Source organism: Saccoglossus kowalevskii, chromosome 19 (genome assembly GCF_978046115.1).
Source record: "Saccoglossus kowalevskii chromosome 19, keSacKowa6.1, whole genome shotgun sequence".
NCBI classification, from domain to species: domain Eukaryota; kingdom Metazoa; phylum Hemichordata; class Enteropneusta; family Harrimaniidae; genus Saccoglossus; species Saccoglossus kowalevskii.
In genome coordinates this window covers 8,505,252-8,530,101 of record NC_140659.1, presented here as the reverse complement: position 1 = coordinate 8,530,101, position 24,850 = coordinate 8,505,252, and the positions used below count along the sequence as shown (strand labels likewise).

General features: G+C 36.4%; 1 protein-coding gene across 2 annotated transcripts in view; it reads right to left on the bottom strand.

Annotated features, from left to right (window-relative positions):
* The window catches only part of LOC102800861 (low-density lipoprotein receptor-related protein 4-like), a 37,057-nt gene extending 12,657 nt beyond the window's left edge, over positions 1 to 24,400 (bottom strand). For both annotated transcript variants that reach the window (XM_085493561.1, XM_085493562.1), the window contains exons 1-14: positions 24,259 to 24,400; positions 15,031 to 15,141; positions 11,251 to 11,382; positions 10,932 to 11,131; positions 10,001 to 10,188; positions 9,029 to 9,250; positions 8,074 to 8,264; positions 6,856 to 7,029; positions 6,176 to 6,332; positions 5,336 to 5,440; positions 4,116 to 4,525; positions 2,329 to 2,460; positions 1,698 to 1,817; positions 192 to 330 (exon numbers count right to left, since the gene is read on the bottom strand). In XM_085493561.1, the coding sequence (XP_085349687.1) occupies positions 192 to 330; positions 1,698 to 1,817; positions 2,329 to 2,460; positions 4,116 to 4,525; positions 5,336 to 5,440; positions 6,176 to 6,332; positions 6,856 to 7,029; positions 8,074 to 8,264; positions 9,029 to 9,250; positions 10,001 to 10,188; positions 10,932 to 11,131; positions 11,251 to 11,382; positions 15,031 to 15,141; positions 24,259 to 24,283 (2,306 nt within the window). In that variant the 5' untranslated portion in view covers positions 24,284 to 24,400. The remainder of the gene's footprint in view (positions 1 to 191; positions 331 to 1,697; positions 1,818 to 2,328; positions 2,461 to 4,115; positions 4,526 to 5,335; positions 5,441 to 6,175; positions 6,333 to 6,855; positions 7,030 to 8,073; positions 8,265 to 9,028; positions 9,251 to 10,000; positions 10,189 to 10,931; positions 11,132 to 11,250; positions 11,383 to 15,030; positions 15,142 to 24,258) is intronic.
* Between the last annotated feature and the right edge of the window lie 450 nt (positions 24,401 to 24,850).

The following is a 24,850-nucleotide window of genomic DNA, read 5'->3' as shown; positions in this document are numbered from 1 at the left end:
TGCAGTCGATGAAAAACTATTGTCAATTTGAACTTGATTTGGTCCAAAATTGTCAAAATAATTATTGAGAAATTCTTAAAAATACGCAAAATGGTGCACCAAAATATTGGTACGAAAAAAATGACGCTCAGCGGGTTAATGGTAGAGGGCAGTATTATAATAAATTTGAGGAATATTACAAATGTACTTACTGACACTTGTATTGGTTTGTTACTTCAGAGTACGAACATGTACCGCCATTGTAGCAATATGCATCATGGTCGGCTCCGCAGGCAGTATGATGATCATCACTTAATGCTCCTGTTGCCGTGGGTAGCGCCTCTTCTACAACTAAACCAGAAAACATTTTTTATGCATGATTAACGATGACAAACTTTCTTTATTCACTGCACTAACCTGCAGCACCTTATTCAATTTCACCGAAACTTACTATCATTCAAAACTTGCACATATAATTTTAAGGATTATCTGCAGTATGTTTCAACAATTGTTTATCAAGTCTTATCACTTATCAAGTTAGAATCTCTATTTACTTGTGTGCTACATATGCTACGTTCATGTAGCTCGGCTCGGCACATGCTGAAATTTTTAATCGTTTATGTTAGCAGAAGGATTACAGCAGTTGTGTTCACATTAGTCGGGACCCACTCGAAACTGACTCGGCTCATGCTGAAATCATTTTATGATCTATTATTTGACCCAAACATAGAAAACGATATGCATAAGATGCTAATAAAAATTGCTATATTGAAATTATATCTATTTGCTTTTATGGTATTTATTATGAGTCATCGTGCACATGAACGCCAAAGAAGATTAAAAAAAAATTATTTGTTCACATCCATGTAGCATTGCCAAAAAAAAAAAAACGGTTACAGCAGCACATAATATGCATCACTGACAACGTTCTGCATTCATTTAATTCATTACTACAGCATCCTACCATATATAGCTCACTTCCCTCCATTGTCATGTCATACTAGTATGAATCAGTATATGTTCTCTTAAATTCACCACTGAGGGTGTGATTTCGGCTCGTACCGAGTGTTGAGGCAGCAAATCTGTATGTGCTGAGTTTCGGCCTGAGCATCTATTGGGACTGAGATTGAGTTTTTTTTGGCATGTGCCGACCGTTCACATACACGTTTCGGCATGTGTTGACTCGGTTCCCGAAATAACTCAAAATAAATTTGGCAGTATTCTGTTAGGTTAAATGATCCCATAAAATTTCAAAAAAGAATGCATGTTCCCTTTTAATCATTAATTCTTTGATACAAAATAATATTTTCAAATTTTTCTTGAAAACTACCAACCTGACTGCTTTGATATTTGAGGTGTACATTACTTTTGTGAACAATCTGTTGGCATGTTCTTAACAGCTAGAACCAAATTACTTTTCGTGGGTTAACCACATTTTGTTATATGGGTGTGTATTACTTGACTTGGTTACCGCAATGTTTTTGTTGGACAGCAGAGCTATTTCCACCATCTGCTCGATTGTTTTTAAATTCTGGCCAAGAATAAATTAACTTATGAAAACTAATCACGAATATTTGTTGGAGGGAATAGAAAATAATCAGCAGTGTATCACAATCTGACAGCAATTGAAATGAAACAATCCACAGTTTGGACGGAATGTTTCTTAAACAGTAATTTAATTTTCAAAAAAAATATTTTATAACTTTTCTTACACTTACCTCGAGAGCATGAGAAACCATCACCGATGTATTCTGATTTACAATGGCACTGATAGCTTGTAGGCGTGTCTATGCAAATAGCATTGACGTCACACTCGGCTATACCAGCTAAACATTCATCTGTACATAAAAATGTAAAAACGTCACCCATATGATATGGCATTATCAATCTGAAAATGTGATTTTTATTTGGGCTATTTACTATTTTCTCTCCATTTTTTGAAAACACCACTAGCATGTTACTGCATTATCAAACTGATTTAAGTTAGATCATTGTTTAGGTTATCTAACATTTTTTAAATATTTTTTTAAAATCATATTTAATATTTAATTTAAATCACTTTTTTTTATAGTTTAATTTTCTGGCATAGATTTTTATAATAATTTGGTAAAAACTATCCCTGCCAGAAGAATAATTTTAAAATAATAAAAAAGAAATTTTAAACAAAAAAAAAAGAAAATGCTATTCATAGATAGTCCAACAAAGATTTTATTTTAATTAGACTGCGCCATTTTAGTCAACTTGGACCAATTCATAAACCAATCTTAAATAAAACTATGAATGACAACAAATACGCAAGAAATCCTAAGAAAAGAGAAAGCAGTTATTAGTAAATTTATTTCCTCTTACCTATCTGACAAGATCTCATATCTTCTTGGAGACGGTAACCCTGGCGACAAGCACAAATGGCCTTATTAATGCTATCATGGTAACAAAGATGGTCGCATCTCCCGTTTAAGATAGAACACAGATTGATATCAGCTGTGAAATAAATGAATAAACCTTCTAAGGAGTAGTCATGTAAATGTCTCCTAAAGTATCTTCTCGTACATGGAGAAGACAAAGACTATCAAATCTGCTCTATAAAAAAAGTTTATATGAGCCAATATGGTTGGATTTAGAAGAACTGGATTCATAGTGAACTATTTATGCAAACTTTGTGCATCAATGACAATTGCTAAAATTTTAAAGTTGCATTCACACTTGCATATCTGTGAGGTACCACCTCCTGAATAATACACTGTAAATGCCTTAATTATTCACTGAGTTTTAATTTCGTTTTTTTTGCTGATAACTAAAATCTGCTATTTAAATGTAAAAATAAAATGACAGTAGAACCCATTTTTTCACTGGTAAATTTGTGAACTTCAAACCCAGTGAATATGCTGAAAACATCAAAACAGTGAATTTAAATGTCTGTGAAAATAAAGGGTTTTACTGTATACAGGATTCAATGTTGAGATTGTGGATTAGTAACGAGAGATTAACTGCAGAACACAAATGAATGCCTCTTAAAATTAAGTCAGATTTGTGAACAATAGTTCTTTGCTTTGTTTGTTTTTGAAAGGCAGTTTATATAAATAATACCATTCACTACTCTCAAAAAGAAATGTGTTTAAATGTCGGGCAGGATATTGTCCTTTAATATTGATAATTTTCAAAAAATCAACATTATTTCTACATATTTTATGCTTTTAGAGTGATAATTTGTAAAGAATTAATGCAACCTTAAAGGGGAATCAAATCTATAAATAGGGGCAAGATGGCTGCCTCAATTAGTATGCTAATCCGAACCAAGCTGCTCACATCATGGCAGGAGCTCCAGGAATTCATTTACGATGTTTAGAGATCAAGCTGTGATTCCAAATACATTTTTATGGGGGCATGAATATGTACACTAGCTATTAAACCCATCTGGTTGGGCTTTTGATGTATAAATGTTGTTGTTTTCAGTCAAAACGTGCCACAACATGTAAAACAAACAGCCTGTCGGCTGAGATAGCTCTGCTGTTAGCAATGCACATTTCAATTAAAGAACTGAAGATATCATTAGAAAAGGAACAATATGTATATTATCAAAGCAATCAGACTGTTTTCAACAAGAATTCGAAAATATTACTTTTTACCAAAAAAGACAAAAATAATCATCAAATGAAAAAATCTGAGCAAGGTCAACATGTAGTACTTATATGGTATATGCAATATCAAAGCAATCGGACTTACAGTTTTTAACATGAAGTCAAAAATATAACTTTTTACCCAAAATGACAAAAATATTAACCAAAATTAGAGAATTGAAGATATCATTTTGAAATGAACAAATCTAAGAGAGGTCTACCCAAGGTACATGTACTTATACACCAAATATCAAAGCATTCAGACTTGTAGTTTTAAAGAAGAACTTGAAAAAGTATAACATTTTCACAATGACGAAGACGGACGCCAGACAACGACGGACTATCACTCATATGATAAGCTCCACTCGACAGAGTCAACAGCGGAGCTAAAAAGTTTAAAATGGCGGCTAATGTATGCAATATGCCTGTCAATCACCCATGAGCATGTGGTGCAATCCATGGGATTGAGCAGTTCTCCTTCAAGAAATATTTAAAACAAGTTCAGGTAAATGAGTGTACCTATATTTGTTGGTTTCTTCACTGTAGGATGTATAATCTGCAATCCAGATGGTTGTGACATACTACCCTGTAGGCGCACTCTACTCAAACCAGTACTCTGATCAACGCGAAAAATCACATTTTCTGGGCGTGCCCAATCAGTATACCAGATATGCTGGTTAAACTGCGTGATGGCAAAAGGATGCGTAATTTCAAAGTCTGTGACGATACGCCGCTCACTCCCATCTAGGTTAGCTTCTTCTATCGTATTATGTTTGGCATCACACCAGATTACTTTATTACCATGGTAATCTATTGTTATTCCGTTCGGCCAAGTCACATTTGAGGTTGCTATGATGCTACGCTGTGTACCATCCAAACTGGAAACTTCTATCTTCGCTTGGTCACCCCAGTCAGTCCAATAGAATAACCTATAAATTGGTTTATTTTGAGATAAGTAATTATTGCTTATTGTGACGTTTTTGGGATTACTTTATTGCATGCGTAGGAATACATAATTTTGTAATGGTGTTATATGTCACCTGATCACTCGAGTGTATTTATAGGTTAAAAGTAGTGCCATTGGTGGAACTGAAAATGGCGGAATAAACAAGAAGTTAAATTTGAAAATATCTCTGGTTTCTTTGATGTTTCGTGTGTTCCTGAGTCAACACATCACACTTATCAAATTATCAAATACATGTATTCAATTTTTAATTTTTTTCAAAATTTCAAACTCTGATGAATCATCAATTAAATGTGCTTATGATGTGTAAGCTCTTGTACTGAAGACACTTGATAACAAATCATGGTTTTGTGAAAGAAAGATTCAATGTTTTCAACACATCAGACTCAATTTGGGAATAGGACACTTCATGAAACAATACAAATTAACAAGAGGTAAACTGACAGAGTGATAGAGATAAACTGCTAAGCATAACAGAAACAAAAAACAAGCACCAACAAATATACCACCTCACCTAGCATTGCACCTAGTATAAATTTTTAGATGGGAGAAGCTATAATTGACTCATTCATGCAGCGATTACTCAATAAAACATATGTATCTCCTCACAAGTTTTGTTGCAGGTTCATGTTTATACCTAATTTGTCGTAGTGGCGAGCTGTAATACATTCTTGAAATGTTTCAAGTTGGCTGATGTGAAAGCACAAAATAAAATACTTGTGAAATTTAATGAGAACTCAAGTGAGTGTAAAATGAGAAATTGTTATTTACTTACTCCAATTGTGGAAATACAGCAATCCCTCTTGGTTTACTAATATTATGGGATATGATCACTTCTCTATTTGTTCCATCCAGATCGCTACGTGAGATGCGACTGTTACTGAAACATTATAATATGAATACATGTAGAATTGATCACCAACTTTAAATGATGTTGGTTGTCGTGGCAGCGCATGTTCGAATTTCATGTACATGTAAGCAAACAATGAATTTTAGACGTGTTGTGTACGTCGCTATGAGTTCTATATTGAATATGACGCGGCGTGTCGGAAACTGCCTTTTAAATGCCAATTTTGAAAACAGCAGTCCAATTTTCTCACCTTTCACAAAATGAAGATTCATTTTTTTTGTATTTGTCTTTCAAAAACTGCAACCAAGAATTATAGCTAAATTATGTCTTATTTAGTTGAAAATTAATGAAATTATGTATTTTTCTATGATTTTTTTGTGAATTCAGGACACAATGGACATATAATATCCACTCACTTCAAAATTTAGGCCAAATTTAGGGAAACAAATACAATACCATATTTGCTCTATTAGAAGCGCATTGCCAATAGAAACAATCCAAAAATACATTCCATGTACACTGGATTAATAACATATAGCTAAATGTAGCTATAAACATATTCTATTCATTTATGTAAATGTGCTATTAATAGGTAAAATACAGTATTTTGTATTCATTAGTTAAAAATGAAAGCATACAATGTCTCATGTTTTGGGGAAAACCACACATAGAAATTGATTGTCTGTGATAGTGAAAGCAGTTAACAGAAAATCCAGTTTATGTTTAACTACATTGTGAACTACAAATGTCATAAACTCAACCAACCCCAGTTCAGTCCAGTAAATTTTACGATGTATCCAGTCTACAGCCAAGCCTTCTACAACACTCAAGTCATGGGCTATTACAAGGTCACGTAATGATCCATCAACGGAAACTCTCTCAATCTTATTAAAATCAGCATCAGCAAAGTACAACATTTTACCTAGAGAACAACATCAAAAAATATTATTTCATTTAGTAGAGGGCAATATCAAAAAGATGATTCAACCTAGAGGGCAAATTCAAAAAAATTATTTCGACTAATATGCAATATTAAAATGATGATTTCCCAATAGATCAATATCGAACAGATATTTCACCTAAAGAGTTATATTAGAAGAGGATAATGATGTAATATTGATGGAAATAAACTAAACATTAAACAAATTCAAAAACAATGTGTGCAAATTTTTAAGGGAACACAAAATTCTGATCAATATACGAAGTATGTTATTTGATCAAGAATTGAGCAGGCAATATAATTTGATATAACCCAAATTAGAGGATATAACTTACCTAAAGAGGGATATGTGAAACCGAGATTAGCAAATTATATTACTTACCAGGGGAAATACTAAATAAATCAAAAACACCAAGTAAATTTACTTGAATCACTATTAGTTAATTTAGTAATACCCATCCAATCTAGTGGAATTTTCAAACATAATATCTCAGTTGATACTTACCAATCGGGTCGTAATCTAACGTCAATACATTTTTCATCCCATTTTGTAATATATGTCGATAGTCGGTACCATCAAAATTCATTCTTCTTAAATCATTTTTATTGCTAAAGACAACAAATGGTCGATCAGGCAGAGGCTTGGGCTCACTACATTCCGTACTATTGCAGTCTCCGTCTGAGATTATAAAGAAAATACACCATTTAATTACTTATATCCCTATGCATGACCCATGAAAGTCATAAATCCTGGTACTTTGCATGACCCCTGAAGGTCATACATCCTGGTACTTTGCATGACTCCTAAAGGTCATACATCCTGGTACTTTGCATGACCCCTAAAGGTCATACATCCTGGTACTTTGCATGACCTCTAAAGGTCACATATCCTGGTATTTTGCATGACCCCTACAGGTCATACATCCTGGTACTTTATGGAGGTAAACATTCACTATCAATAGGAATTTCTCTTCTATTTCCTCCAAAATATACACAGTTGACATTTGTGATTTAGTATTTCTAGGAATGTACATTTGTCTTCTGATTTGTCACTCAATTCGCGTGACTTAAACAAGTCAGGCGAGATTCTTCATCACCTTTTACCCTATGTACACAGAACATTGATATACCGGTAGTTCCTACATGTAGCTTCTAACCATTTCAGATCTAAAGTTGCTTAGTACAAGATTGTGTCTGATTGGCTACCCGAACATGTAACAATCAGACCAATCAGGGAGCAGCTTGTTTGTTGACTGTTGTTTTCAGCAAATCAAATTTTGCCTTGTATATAATCTTTGACTCAACTGTATATCTAGACTACATTGTTTCATGCATTGACCACAAACAGTTAGAATCTTTGCTCTTTTAGAAGTGCATCTCAAATTATTTTTCGGTGGAGCTACATCACAGAATGTTCTATGTTGCTATGATGCATGTATTTCTGTGGGATATACGCGAGCTGATGTGGAGCGACGGTCAAAGAGTCGGTGAAAACAACTAAAGTTGAAAAAACAGCACAAACTCAACTATGAGACAATTCTGAACAACCAAATTCATATATGTTGCACATGTAATCATGTTACACTGTTCTGGAAAGTTCCAACAGCACGTAGCCTGTTGTTTTCATAATGTGATATAACTTTTTTTTGTATTGATATATGACTAGGTCTGCACAGTGCAATGAGTATGTATTTATAAGGAGGAATGTCACTGCATGGCCTACCTATTGGTGTGGACCATGGCTGCCGATATGGATGTACAATTTTAACATCGATAGGAGGACTTATCAGATGATTTGTACTAATGCCGACAATGTCCTCGCCATTGTACTTGGTGGCTCTTGTCAAGGAGTTACTATTCCAATCTGTCCAGTAGATATGACTCAGGAAAGTTGTAACGGCGAACGGTTGATGTCTGGAAAGAAAATCACAAAATGGAATTCTGAAAAGTACTGTAAAAACTTTCCAATTTTACGTGCTCTAAAAATTCAAACACCTAATTATTTAGTCGATTTTCATAATTTATTGATTCTACAATTTCAAGTGACTGTATTTGTAATCGGTTTTATTTTTTGACCATGAAAATTTGCAAAAGATTGCGATTGATGAAAATGATGCTTTTATGACAATAAAAGATGCACAATGTAGTTTTTTGCAACCACTGATTTTTACTCCTAAATTTCAACGTACAACGTAAAATGAATTATTTTTCAAAAAAATTATTCAAATGTTTTTATGGTATACAGATAACTGAGTGTTAATTTTAGTGGCAAATAAAGTTTAGTTGGAGCATCAAAAATAACTCATCGTCTGTGCCTATTTATTGATTCAAGTAAGTATCCAGTACATATAAAAACACTGCATCACTGAACATTTAAGTCAATATAAAATGAGGTCTCTGATTTGTCAAAATGAAGGGGATAGCGAATTAACATATGGCTTCATCATATGCCTTTTTTTGCATAATTAGTACAATTTTGTTAATCTCAATTTTGTCAAAATAAATGTGGCAAATACCCATTTCAACTGGAACCATGCATTCCTCCCTGCTGAAATGAACATTCTACACATTCCACACATTCTAGACATTCCATGCATACCAGACATACCATTGTATTTGTAAAGTAACAACTAAGGTAGAATTCTCCTATACCTGGAATCCCACAAACAATAACTTACTCAGCTGTATGCAAAATGAGCCTCCTATCTGTGCCATTCCAGTGACAAGACTCCAGTGTGCGTGTACCGTTATCTACCCAATAAAGTCGCTCATCTACGAAATCTAATGTCAACCCATTTGGTTGTATGATGGAACTGAACACTAGAGGTGTTATATCTGAACCATCTAGACGACTTCGGATAATTCTTGATGACGCTCCCCAGCTAGTCCAGTATAGCCATCTATAAAAGTAAACATGATGTTTATATTAACACATGTACATTGTAAACTAATATGGTTCTATTCTATTCTATTCTATTCTATTCTATTCTATTCTATTCTATTCTATTCTATTCTATTCTATTCTATCCATTCCATTCTATCCAATCCATTCTATTCTATTCTATTCTATTTTATTCTATCCATTCTATCCTATTCTATTCTATTCTATTCATTCCATTCTATTCTATTCTATTCTATCCATTCCATTCCATTCTATCCAATCTATTCTATTCTATTCTATTCTATTCTATTCTATTCTATTCTATTCTATTCATTCCATTCTATTCTATTCTATTCTATCCATTCTATTCTATTCTATTCTATTCTATTCTATTCTATTCTATTCTATTCTATCTATCCTATTCTATTCTATTCTATCCATTCCATTCTATTCTATTCTATTCTATTCTATTCTATTCTATTCTATTCTATCCATTCCATTCCATTCCATTCTATCCAATCCATTCTATTCTATTCTATTCTATTTTATTCTATTATAATCTATCCATTCTATTCTATTCTATTCTATTCTATTCTATTCTATTCTATTCTATTCTATTCTATTCATTCCATTCTATTCTATTCTATTCTATTCTATTCTATTCTATTCTATTCTATTCTATTCCAATCTATTCTATTCTATTCTATTCTATTCTATTCTATTCTATTCTATTCTATTCTATTCTATTCTATTCTATTATTTAGCTCACCCATCAATTGGATTCACAGCAATACTTCTTGGTGTGAGAGCTGATAGATGTACAACAGTTTGGCGATGACTTCCATCCAATGCACTCATTTCAACATTATTATTTTCAGCATCTGTCCAGTACAGGTAATCATGTATCCAATCCACTGCCAAGCCAACCACTGTAGTATCACCAAGCTTTAACATTGCCTAGCAACAAAACAATGATGTAATAAACCACCATATTTACTGTATTGAAAGGCATGCAACCATAACACTTAAAAAACATAATACTTAAGTACTGTAAAATTACGCTTGGAATTTATTTTCGCTATTTTCGCTGAAGGGCTGATTCAGTGAAATCCAGCGAAGATACCGTTTTTCCTATATTTCATATTCAACTCATCAAAATTCAGCGAAAATAAATTCCATACAAAACTCCAAAAAAGCCTTTTCAGCGAAAATAGAGTATTTTACAGTAACTTGGCCATACTTTGTGGCATTCCCATGATAACTTTATTATTATGATCTCTTGAAGAAATACCTCAATGAAAAATAAGAATCATAAATTTGCTATGCTAAGCGAACTACTGCGTCCAATGAAAACAAAATTTGAATTTAACGTCAATAACCTGGAACGTCAATATTGGTAACGTAGAGTTTAACCTATATAAGGGAAAATTTGAACGTTGAAATGAAAACAAATACAGTGTTTCAGAGAAAGATAAATTTTATGCTAGATGTATATTAAAGCGGGGTGTCGTAACCTGTGCATGTGACAGAGGCCATAGTATGTCATTATTTCCAAACAAGTGTCTACCAATAAGCCTTTGCGTTTTTAGCGTGAACTGTTATCATCACATAGGACTCAATTTCTGTGCATGCACTGATGACTACCCTTTCCCTTTAAAGTCATCACAAAAATAGTTCCGAGTTGATATTTGAGTACCTACCTGTCTATGAGTGCCCTCCAAAGAAGCTTTGTACAGTATATTCTCAGTGGTGTCAACCCAAAAAATGCTGTTGTACTGATAGTGGTAGTCAATAGCAACAGCATTGCCAAGCTCCTGTAACAATGACCTATGATCTATCCCTTCAGGCTGCAATTTAAATATTTCTGTTCCTTGACTGAATATTAAATAAAAGGGAGGACCTATACAGAAAGAATAAGTACGAATTTTTTAAATAACAAAATATTTTAAAAAATATTTTTTTTTTTACTCAAACCTAACTATGTATTGTACCAATAATGAATGAATAATGTCAACTTACCATCAGCAAGACATGTCCAGCCATCATTGTCGATTGAGTAACCATGGTAACACGAACACCTGAAAGATCCTTGTGTGTTTGTGCACATTTGAGAACACTGTCCGAGTCCACCTTCATGGCATTCATCCGTGTCTGGGATACAAACAGATATTGATATATTTGAAAATCAATAAATTTGAAACAAACGAAAACGTCCATGTGCTCAGACGTTTCATCTGCAACCGAGGTCGCGGTGAGACCGTGACCCAGGACCGTAATATGCCGTCCCGTGGTCACCTCAACTTGAACGTGATCCTTCACATTCGTGTTTCTTGAATCTGAGGTAACCTGATGTCCCTGATGGTTACGGTAGAAGTGACCCAAAGTTCCAACCTCTAAAATGGGGGGGGGGGGGGGGGCTGTAAATCTCCGTCTTGTTTTCACTAGTAATTCCCCCTGTTCGCCGAGAGAGGGCGCACTATAACTAGTTTTGCTCGGAAGGACAGCGATTACCTGACGCAGCAAGTCAGTGATTGGATATTCACATAATGGTTTCCACTTTATTTGTGACACATTGCATTGAACACGTGACTAATTAATTCCCGAAGGGAAATAGTTCAGCAGCATATCCCGTTGCATGCTGATATTGCTCAGAACAACAACAAATGATCAGAGTCACGCGCCAAGTAGCGCTTGTTTTTTATTATCGGTTATATGTTCATTTCAGAAATGTACACGCTCTCTTTACACGCTCCCATCTTATATTACTCATCTGAATACTCAGAACAATAACAAATGACGTAAACAACATAAGACAATTTATGATTGACGCGATCAGTATATAAACTAAATATATATATTACCAATTGAAAAATTAAGATACCAAAAAATACCCTCAGTGCAAAGATTTTGCACACTGTGTTCTGATCAGTCAGTCTGTTGGTGATGAAATGCATGCTCTTTTTTTATTTCCAATTCATTAATTTTAGTCAAATAAAATATACTAAAATATACTATACTATATATTTAAACTTGATAATTTATTCCTGGGTCGTCATAACAAATTGGGACCTTTGTTTGTGTTTTCGTTTTAGGAACAGGTAACTTGATTTCATCTCAGTGTTGTACGAGATTAATTTCAATCGATCTCACATACGTCACGTGAAGACGAGCACACTGTCAAGTTGCTATGGTTACAACGTGTCTAAGGGAGTGACAATTAGAAAGCCTGGTAGGGGACGGAGATCAGTTAGAATACTGTCCAAATCATTCACATTTTTCTCGTCATTTATGACTTTGCAGTGAATCTTTTTTGATTTTCGTTATTATAACTTTGTTGCATATCTAGTAATACAATCAGCGTATAATAACTATTGCAACCTAAGTTTGACCTAATATCATGTCATTATAAAATTAATTTATTTTGAATAGGCATGTTGATTGATTCTAAAGGTCAGACATCTCAGTACTTTCTTGTGTACAGATCATCAAAGTTATAACCCACTTTAACATAATACGCATTGGAGGTATAATATTGAATATTATTCGTGTTATAGAACTCCTGGACAAATACCCTCAGAAAATACCCGGATCGGGAAGGCATAGTTGTGGGTTCTTCATAGTTCTGGGAATACTATACATCATGTTTTGAGGTAGATTGTACAACTTAAATATTGAGTTTACGTAAATATATCCAGAAGTGAACGAATACGTTGATTGTAAATAGTCCTCTGAATTTCGCGGACAGCTGAGTTCACAGGGGTTGAAAGCATTGCGCGCTGAAAGGATACTAACAATGGTATTTCTCCATTGAATTGTAGTAGAGTACAGAGATTCTCTTGAATATGGACCACCGGGTTGAACTGGTTGTAAATAGAGACTGAGCTCTCCAACTTACTCAGATATAATTATTGATAATTTAAGCGCGGTAGTCGTCGCGCAGCTCGTGTTCGAATTTCATGTAAATAAACAATGTATTTTACACGCGTTGTATACGTCGCTAGGAGTCCCATATCGAACAGGACGCGGCGTGACGACCACAGCCCTTTAAGTTATAAATCGATATAATACAGTTGTTGCCAAATCGCTATTCTCACAGAGTTGACGGGTACTCGGCTAATATACCAGAATACAATTCGTTAATTATGTCATTGTAAAGGTACGCCATCTTTGAGGGAAATCATTCTCCCCGTCTCTGGCATTCTCACACGCTTTCAGCCAACGTCAATACGCGTTCCTTAATGACGCCCTCTAGCAAAGAACGTTTCGAAGACGTACACATGACGTAGACGGTGTTAGCAGCATTGTTCAAATATACAACCATGTTTGCTTGTGTAGTTCGTTCATTATTTGGAAAATGTCAAATCTCTCAAACATTGTGATCTGTATTGACGTCGGACCAAAACAATATTTATGTGTGAGCGGCATCCTCTACACCCCTATACCCTACGGTAGCGCTTTGTCACTAGGGGCGCGACTTACGGTGAATTCTCTTATACGAGTTTAATACTAGTACCTTTAATATTAGCCATTGTATATGTAAACAGACCCGGTTTTGGACCGATTTTACACATCTTCTGTACACTCATGCTAATTAAGACGTACGGTCCTTCAAAGTTAAGTCCGTGAGTTTTGTATTCAAAACCACACGTTCTATAGGTTGAAAGGAATGCCGCCCGAGGCGTTAAATAATCAATTCCACGCGATTTAAGTGACCGAATCTAAAACCGATGTGTTTGTAATTAAGTGGTGCTACACTGCAGAGTGAGAAATCAATTGGCTCACTGGGGGAGAGAGGGGAGGGAAGACGCAACGGTTTACCAGACATTGGAGCTGACTGGGACCGGAGAGAGGGTTGACTTCCAGTTCACGAAAACTAATACCACGGAAACCAGCTACGGCCAAAAATACATTTATGATAATCCCTGATAATTTTGATGACATTAGCTGATAATGTCTAGACCGTCTGGTTATGCCGGATTCCGTAACAGTTTTGCAAGGAAAAGTAAGAAACAGTCTGCCATACGAACGAACGTATGTAAACAGAATTACATTCTCAATCACGAATGCAGTCCAAGCTAGCCATCGTCAGCAGTAATGATATCAATGATAGTGACACTCGAGAACGGGTCGACAACACGGTATTTACACATGTGCAGCTATCTGGCGATGGAGTACAAAAAGACGATGTTGTTTAATCTCCTTGACAAGAAGAGTAATTACCCTATGTTGCCACACGTCGATGAAGAAAGCAAAAAACACACATAAAAACGGTCTATATGGCCAATTCCAGTACAAGTCACCTGTCTATTTCCCAATCTGTGAGTGTCTCGAGTTGTATGCAATGAATAGTTAAATCCGATCTGATTTGGCTTCAATCGATCGTGACGGTTTACTTACGCTATGGTGATCTTTAATTGTCACTTACAAATTTATATTGACAACTTAGATGTACTTTGTTCACTTGTCGTCAGTGTAAGACTGTCAGAATGTAGTTAAGATGCCGATGTGAATTGGATTTCATGCATGCAGTGTTTACATGTGTCGTTGTTAGTATGTGGTGCTGTAACGTCATTGTTAGCAGGCACGCGTTAGTGGCCTATAGGCTCGCTTGTTGATATCCCCTGCGTGCTTGGCATGGCAGTGATTTCAACTTGAACTCACAGCCGATGCTCCGTTGCCTCGGGTTAGAATCAACGCGACCCCGGATATACAATAGAAATCCATCAAAACAAAGACCACGCTCATTAATAAACGGAACGGCTTCACCAGTTACAGTAATTTAGTTTATGTACTACTTACCCACACACCCGTTGCCATGCCAACTTGAAACTGTATATCCAGATGGACAGACCATCTGACATCGGGTAAACGATGACGTAAGAACAATTATTAGTGCTACTAAATCCAAATCTAAAAGTAAACAAAAATAACAATAAATGTTTGTTTTACATATATGGTCACTGTACGCAGTTCGGAGAAAGTTGGCATACATACAAGTACAGTCCCTAGAGGGACTGGGATACAATGTCGTTTTTCAGTGCCACGGAAATATCTCAATATCTACATTTTCTTAGTGGCATGAGATGAAAGAATTATATTTTTTACAAAAAAACAACAATTAATTATATACATAGTTGACATAAAAGTGTGTGTTCAAGCCAACAATAAGTATTATAGCCTCAGCTTAAAGTGAAGAGCTGAGAATATATTTTCATAGTGATTCAGAAAAGAAAAAATTGTAGAGTCAAAAATGGGAATGGAAATACATGAGAAATCACGGGAAGGGATATACATACATGCATACAACTTGAGCCTAAAATTGTAATTTTACCACCCAGTGACGGTTCTCTTAATTTATTTATACTGCTAATCTTACAGTTATTCCATATTGGATTATAATCCTGAAATGTACTGTTAGATAAATCTAATAGATACATTGACTACAAATACAACACCCCCCCCCCCACCCGACCAGTTTACACAAACTCAACAGTCTCGTTCTGAAACAAGAGGATAAAGCCTTGCTGCGAACTGAATCACGTTCACTTCCAAAAAATGTTATTTGAGACCATCATCATTGTCTTCTATACCCCAATACCCTCATATACACCACAAATACCCTCATATACACCACAAATACCCTCATATACACCACAAATACCCTCATATACACCACAAATACTCTCATATACACCACAAATACCCTCATAGACACCACAAATACTCTCATATACACCACAAATACCTTCATAGACACCACAAATACCCTCATAGACACCACAAATACCCTCATATACACCACAAATACCCTCATATACACCACAAATACCCTCATATACACCACTAATACCCTCATATACACCACAAATACCCTCATATACACCACAAATACTCTCATAGACACCACAAATACCCTCATAGACACCACAAATACCTTCATAGACACCACAAATACCCTCATATACACCACAAATACCCTCATATACACCACAAATACTCTTATATACACCACAAATACCCTCATAGACACCACAAATACCCTCATAGACACCACAAATACTCTTATATATACCACAAATACCCTCATATACACCACAAATACCCTCATAGACACCACAAATACTCTCATATACACCACAAATACCCTCATATACACCACAAATACCCTCATAGACACCACAAATACCCTCATATACACCACAAATACCCTCATATACACCACAAATACTCTCATATACACCACAAATACCCTCATATACACCATAAATACCCTCATATACACCACAAATACCCTCATAGACACCACAAATACTCTCATATACACCACAAATACCCTCATATACACCATAAATACCCTCATATACACCACAAATACCCTCATAGACACCACAAATACTCTTATATATACCACAAATACCCTCATATACACCACAAATACCCTCATAGACACCACAAATACTCTTATATATACCCCGAATACCCTCATATACACCACAAATACCCTCATAGACACCACAAATACCCTCATATACACCACAAATACCCTCATAGACACCACAAATACTCTTATATATACCACAAATACCCTCATATACACCACAAATACCCTCATAGACACCACAAATACCCTCATATACACCACAAATACCCTCATATACACCATAAATACCCTCATATACACCACAAATACTCTCATATACACCACAAATACCCTTATACACCACAAATACTCTCATATACACCACAAATACCCTCATATACACCATAAATACCCTCATATACACCACAAATACCCTCATAGACACCACAAATACTCTCATATACACCACAAATACCCTCATATACACCATAAATACCCTCATATACACCACAAATACCCTCATAGACACCACAAATACTCTTATATATACCCCGAATACCCTCATATATACCTAATACCAGTTTACATGGCCTTGTACCTTTATGAGATAAAACACCCCAGCAAGAATAAAAAAAAATGAACGATAATCTTGGACAAGGGCAATCTATTTACAGGGTTACAGTAACATTTATAAGAAACATTGAAATAAGAAAATAAACTCAGCATTAGAACAACATAAAATAAATTAACAAACAGAAATTTGAGACGATCGCACAGATTGGTAGAAGTCAACGGTGTAATAATTGAATTAACTTAACGGCTCTCGGGAATATTGACTGCCTAGGAGCAGAAGCTAGAAATAGTTGATGCACAAACGTAAATATGTTACAAGCTCGTATTAAACTCGTCCGTTGAGATATTCTGTTTATAATATTAATTCGAGCATGCGAATTCATGTTTTTGTTGCATTCTCGGGCTCCTTGTCACACACCATTGGTTTTAATAAACCACTGTATTTCCCCCGGTTTCCGTGGATGAATTTGTGTGAACAGGCGCTATAAGGTTGATAGTCTGGGGCAAATGACCTTCAGTGGTACATTATGGTTGAGCAGCGTCGTCCTGAGAATACTCAGGGTCAAAACGCTGGCAGGTCTTCTCCAAACAAGCATTAACTTAATATCGCAGAACACTCCGAGCATGACGGAACTGAAAGACGAAACACACACCCTGTGTTGAATTGCCCGTGAATATGAAATCAATTGAGAGTTGGATGGTTGAACGTATCATGTGAATGAACGAAGAAAAAGAATGAATGAATGAATGAATGAAATAATCCCCTAACTAGAAGGCGAATAGATGTAACATGTGTTTAAACCATTTCTTGAGCGATCATATCAAGGCTAACATCACTGATATTTGATACACCAAATTTACTAAACAAGTGTATATGAAGCCTTAACTCGTAAAACAGTTACCCACTGTTGACTTGATGCACTGCAATGCGTCTGTATTCAGACGCATAAATTGGTTCAACTCCTGGCGCCGCTTTAAGGAGAGCAATGCAGCAAACTCGGCCATTACATCGCATTCAACATCTAAGTACATGTACCATTACACCGTCGGCCGCGTTTTTAATCAACCATAGCAACATACAAAAGTTTTTTTTTTCTCGAATTCTCCATCATTTGCATCTACGGTTAAGTTCAGTTCAATTGCGCTGTATAAAATTGAAAAGTGCATCGACTATATTGTAAAAACTCATTGATATTAGTCTTCACAATCTGCACGGTAATTTGAAATCCAGGGTACGATATTTTTTTCACAATAAATAACTTCACTATTAATTTTAATATATGAAGCCTATTTACTGGAGAAACGCAAATTAATACATTGCAATGAGCAATCGTGCTGGGTTCGGGTCAACGATGAAAACTCGTCCATCCATCTGTTATGATTGACCTGGGGCAGTTGACTGATGTTATAGACTAATCCGATACCCGGCACATGATTGCATTGTCAACTACTAATCCACACAAAGAGTGTTTCTAGAGTAATAGGTTCGGCAAGACTACTCCATGGCTCGTGTCGGGGTTCCACTATTGTTTTTGCTATGGAGGGGACAGCGAGATGAGCAAAGCTAAACTTTGCCGGGGTAATGATAATGTCAATAACATTTTATAAGCCGAGGGAGAGAGACAATAAGTTCTGGATTCTGATTGTTCGTGGTATGTTAGATGTATTCAATTAAAGACAAAGGAATCTGTGCATGCGCATTTAACTAATAGTACGCACTATATATTATATACGAGTTTGTCGAGTTTCTGCAAAAGTACGTTCTTAGTTCATCCCAAATTACGACCCAGTGTGTTGAATAAATTTACAACACTTAAAGTTAATTAGATAAGTTTTATTAAAATGAAATGTTAAAAAAAGTAATGAGCCACAGTGCCATCCCAGGGATTGACAACTTTAACCACTATATCCGACGAGTTGCTATGTAGCGATATGTTCATTTGTTCCCAGATACGCGACGATGTTTGCTGCGATACGCCGTGTACGGTCGAATGTCTTCTCCCTGGAGGTGAGCTTTCGGGTGGAGGTTGGCGGTGATCTGAAGCTGTACGTTGCCCGAAGCCGGCGGCATCCAGGGTGGTAGAAATTGGAATAACTAAGAATGTGCGTTATGTTGTGTAATTATTATTAGGTAATTCCATATTATTTGAATTTTTACTAAGGTAGTTAAATCAAAGTACTTAGCCATACTCATAAATAATCCAACAAATCTTTTCGTTCTACTCCTCCTTTTTTTTATACTTTTGTAATTTAATTGGTATCTGTCAACAAGACTGTCAATTATAGTTTTTTTTTCGATTTTAGAGTGAAATGTGGCTTATTATCGCGTTCGTGTCGTTGCTCGTTTCACGCGGAGTCATAGCAAGCGATATAATACACAACGTAAATAGGAATGGCTCATGTGAAATCATGTTTGTTTTCACACCACCCCCCTATATTGACGAAATCCAAAAGTTATGAAAAAAACACTATGCTAATTATCATCGGATTTACGTTGCACAGCAGTTTGCATGTCTCCCCCGTTGGCATGCGTACTACGACATATTGGCGACTTGGCATTCCCTGTCTAATCAGGGGGACCTCTCTGCGCCGAAATTAGCGGGACCTACCATTGAGGATTTTTATTAGTTTCTGCACTGAACAGTTTTAAAGCATTTTTTAAAACCCTCGACGGCCTGGCTGGTTAAAAAAAAGAGGTGACCTTTTGATAGCAAACATGCACGGCAATACCAGATGTTGCCAGCGAACTCCGGGGGTTAGAGGTTACGTTAAATTAGTTGCTGCACGTCCTATTATATGCTGGGCCGGTGCCCGCTGAGATGGGGGATTAGAGTCAGCGCGCATCCTTAGCACGAAATCGACTACCATATTTTTTAATGGGGTCCAGTAATATGCAAATTATAGACGCGTGTTTGCTAAGAGTTGACTCTGGTGTAATCACCTTATACACGGTACATCTAGACGTTATACGATCGCCGCAATAATAATGGCAACAAACAAGGCCCGAATCATGCCCAATACAGAAATTGTTGACAGCTTCGTGGTTGGTGGAAAATACGGTTATAAATAAATTACAATTTGTGATATGTGCCTGGATTTTTCACGGGACTCTTGGTTGCTTGGTTATGCAGATCGTACAATGGCATAAGAACGGGATTTGTCAACACATTGACATAAACTATGGAAATATCTGGGAGGTCTCGTATTAAGTATAATGTCGTAAATAAAACATCTACATTATTATGATTTTTGTCATGTTATATTTGTGCCTGAGTACGTCATACAGTCTATCATTTTATTCAGTTTTGTTCGCAACAATCACAAAAAATAGTCCGTCAAATCTATGTATCACGCCACTGCTAGGCGAGATCTTGAAGATGTTGTAGTTGCTTGGTAGATATTTTTTTCAGTATGTACGAGCTCTGACTAGGAACTTGAACGAGCGAGCTTTGATCGTGCCAGTGCGGCGGGCGACATGAATCAATTGTGAACGAGCCTGCTAGCAGTTCACGTAATCTGACAGAGTCATATCATGTTCACCAGAAACTCAACAATGGCTAATTACGTTACTTGAAGTTGATAGCGTATTGAAACTGTCGGAAATGGTGACGGTGGATATCCTGTACCTATAGACAACCAATGTATGTTTGGTACAGGTCTCGATCGCTGTAAGATAACATGACCGCGGGGGTTATGTAGTACAACCCCACATCTGGTAAAACACAGCGCCCACCTACATAAACAAATCACTAAGATCAAAATACGCAGAAAACAGCAAAACATTGTTATGGGCAAATCGCAGAAAGTTATCAGGGGGGCTAATTGCATATATGTTAGAGTGAATGGATCAAATCAAAATGTTTCGAGAAATCTCAGTGAAGTTTCTAAGCTGGAGGCATTATTAGATGTATGTTTGTTCTCTCTGCTTCTAACGTGCTTTCGTAGTAAATCTCGTAAATACGTGACCGTTGTAGTCGAAAGGGGGTACATGTACATGGCTCCGACGAAAAATATGTCGAACAATGGCATGGAAACATAGTAAGTAACTCTGAAACGTGTCATGTGTTTAGGGGTAATCAGCCTGACATAAATCTGAAACTAGTGCATTTTTAAAGATCGGAGTTTTACAAACTTTTTCACACAATTTAAAGTGGACAGCATATCACTACTAGGAGGAATTGAAATCCTTGTCTCCATAAAAACAAATCGGGTTAATTCATTTGGAACTGAAACATCAGTGGAACAATTGTTAAATTATGATCTAAATATCAAGAAAAATGTTCTTATAACTTAGAATTATGTGAACACAGGTGGGAGGGAAAACATTCGTATCTGTATGATGGCAAGATGTTATTCGTACTGTCGTCATTATGCATTCATTTGTACATTGTATTTGGCTCATCATCAAAATCCTCAAAGCTCCCCCCCCCACGTTTCCAAATAAGGAACCCTTTATGCGAATTAATTATTAGTGATCAATTTCACAGTTCAACGCCAAGGTAGCCCCGGGGTCCTGTCGCATCTCATCAAGTTGAAGTTGATGGTATTGCGATACACGTCGGCCAATGTCATTGCACAATTCTACCTATCAGACGAGTAACACCATGGTCAACCCATGGATCTCCATGGTCAAACAAAGCTGTATTTTCACTGTATCTTAGCCACGATCTTAGAGGGAGTGATTCATGGCTACCCAGGTTTACAACTTCTCATCTGAAAGAGTATGTTTATTTTCATGACGTGAAATCCACGACTGACAGCGTAAACAAGAATTTACTTCTGATAGTACGACAGGAGACACTCAATGAATCAGTGTTTTGGAGGGCGCGACCTCCATCTTGACCTCTGTGACGTCACTGCATTAAGACCCGCATGTTTTTTATAGGCAACAAGAAAAAAAACTTTATGGCAAGATGAATACTTCCACCCCGGGAATCACGATTGTCTTTTAATTTATGCATTTGAGTAAAAGTACACGGACGTGTTGTGGTATTGAATTTATTAAAACTCCTGCGCGCGGGTCATCATGGACTATTTCATTGGATTTGCTATGGAATGCATGCATCGTTCCTTCTGTCAATTTTGCATCATCATAGTTATGTAATATTTTGCTTTATCTGTGGTTTACGCATGCTTTTAATTTACATCAAATTACATTTTAATTAAAAGGCATTTGGAAATCGTACAGCCTACTGGGCTCGCTATGTTGAAAACATCTTGTCGTGTTGTAAGACTGCACGTGGCGGGAAAAGCTTCGCGGAAATACTGAACATGCGCAGACCTGGTTCCACCGAGCCTATTCCCCGTACTTATCAGCAGAAACTTTCCTTGTGGACAGTTTTACTAACGTACGATAAATCTTAAATACTAGCAACTGCAATTGATTTCGTGCTGTTTGGGGGAGGAACTCGTGGAAAAATGAGCCTGGAAATTGTTTAAGCATACTCCCACAGAGACATAGTATAAACAACGGCTTCCGCTCCGTTACAGTGAGTGGCACACTAGCCATGACCATTTCAACGAAAAACATATGATGACTATTTCCTGTGCTGTTACTAACCAGTCAAAATTGCAAAAATTAAAATGCCCTTCTTATTTTACGTGTTTTTTTTTGTATGACGAAATCAACAATACTCATGATACATCAACACAAATAGGTCTTTGCATAAAAATGTTACATTTATGATACTAGACTGTCAGTAAAAAGTAAAGTAATAATTTATTATTATAATAAAGTTTATTTTATTTGTTCATAACGATGTACTATGACTATAGTGCATATGACCGGGGCATCCAAGACGTGCAACACTAGTAGCTTATTGACTGAACGATATCTGGATGTCGGATCACAACAACATCGATAAACTCCCAGGGGATCCTCGTTATACGCCTAAACAATATGGCTTCTATTTTCTTCGTTTCCCGACCGATTCGACATTCACTTATGAACGCACGACCGAGTTTGTTGAAGATCTACTGTTGAACTGAGCAGAATCTTCGAACGGTGTGTGTTTTTATTTCACGTGAAAACCCGCAGCAATGCTACTAGAACTATTTTTGAATATTGTTTCGGTAGATGGTGATCAGACCCAACACCAAGGGCACTGACAACTAACGTATCTGATTGGCTGATTTGAAAAAAAATCCAATGATGGGCGACGTTCGAAGACAACTCCTCTTTGTCAAAGTCATCTATAAAATTAACGACGATGAAAGACACGGAGCCGCTGTCCTCTAATGACACGAATTAAATAAAAAGAGGAACACGATCAAGAGTAAGTGTTTACACGATTAGATGTGATGTAGCCATGTAGCAAGCAGATGATATACAAGATCGATAGCGATGTATAGTCACACGTGAAGCAAACCATAAAACAGTAACGAGACCTGTCGAGTTGGCTAACTGATCATCGCACGTAAACTTTTAGTAACGACAACTGACCCAACACTGCCGTCCATGAACCCCTATCCAATAGGACTAAGGGTACTACTTTGATATAGGGTGTGGGACATTTATAATATATAGTAGCAACATTCAAAGGGTGGAAAAAAGTGTTAAGTTACGCGAAGCTCCACCTCGTCATGCGATCGTGTTATAATTGACCAGTTCGAATGACTTAAAAACAAAGAAATAAACACAAAAACGTCATAGGTTATTTACGCTCTATCTTCCAAATTCACGAGTTTTTTCAAGCCAGTCTCCGGTTTTCAAAAAAAAAGAAGATAAAATCTGTTAGAATAGGTCAATGTCCTTCCCCATCTGACAATTACAACTAAATATCCGTCAGGCTCTTTCCGGCATCGTATAACTTGGGCCCATCTCCATCCTTTGTAACCAGAGAGCGATTGCATGCCACTCAGCTCAAAACCCATCATAGATTTGTGATATTCCCCATGATAAGTTCATCAAACAGTGTTTATATTAGCGACTGGAAACAACTAAATATTAGGATCCCCTTTACGCTAAACATGTGTGCTGAAATTACGTTTATACCGTCATGGCGACTAAGAGAAAAAAAATGTATTTACCATGATGGATGAAATCAGTATGCGCACTGTAAACATTGTCCTACGCGCGCATTTTTACTACTTACCTGCACAGGAAAAACGTTTCCACATGTTTTCAGATCGTTGACTTTCAAACGAAATAGACAGGCCGTGATCTGTTAAAGAACTGTCCCCACGAAGTAAGCAACTTTATCCCAATATACGTAAACACCCCGACCAGAGCAACATCAGCAGCAAGTAGTAGTTGTAGTAATAGGTCGTTCGTTGACTGGGGAAATGAGTAACACCAAAAGTCAGCTGGAGAGCGAATGCGATAAGCAGAAACAGCTGGAAAGTACATACACTATGCCACCCCTCTATATTGTATATCAATGGAATACTATATGTGGGAACGGTTGCGTAGAGGTCATGGAAAATTTATAGTGACGTCAAAACGGTGTACAAGCGATTTACTTTGCAGACGGCTTCTCCTGTTACTTTTCCTAGGGATCGCTTTGTCTCTGATCTAATTCCAGTACGATGACCACGTGACTAGTTTTTTAGCCATTTATAAGCGCTTTGTAAGAATTGTTTGTATAAACTGTTTATTCGTGTATAATCTCTCAGCGACGCTGGTTCTAATCAAGCCCCGAGTTAGTTTATTTTGATATGACGATGTACACAGAGACATTACCGGAT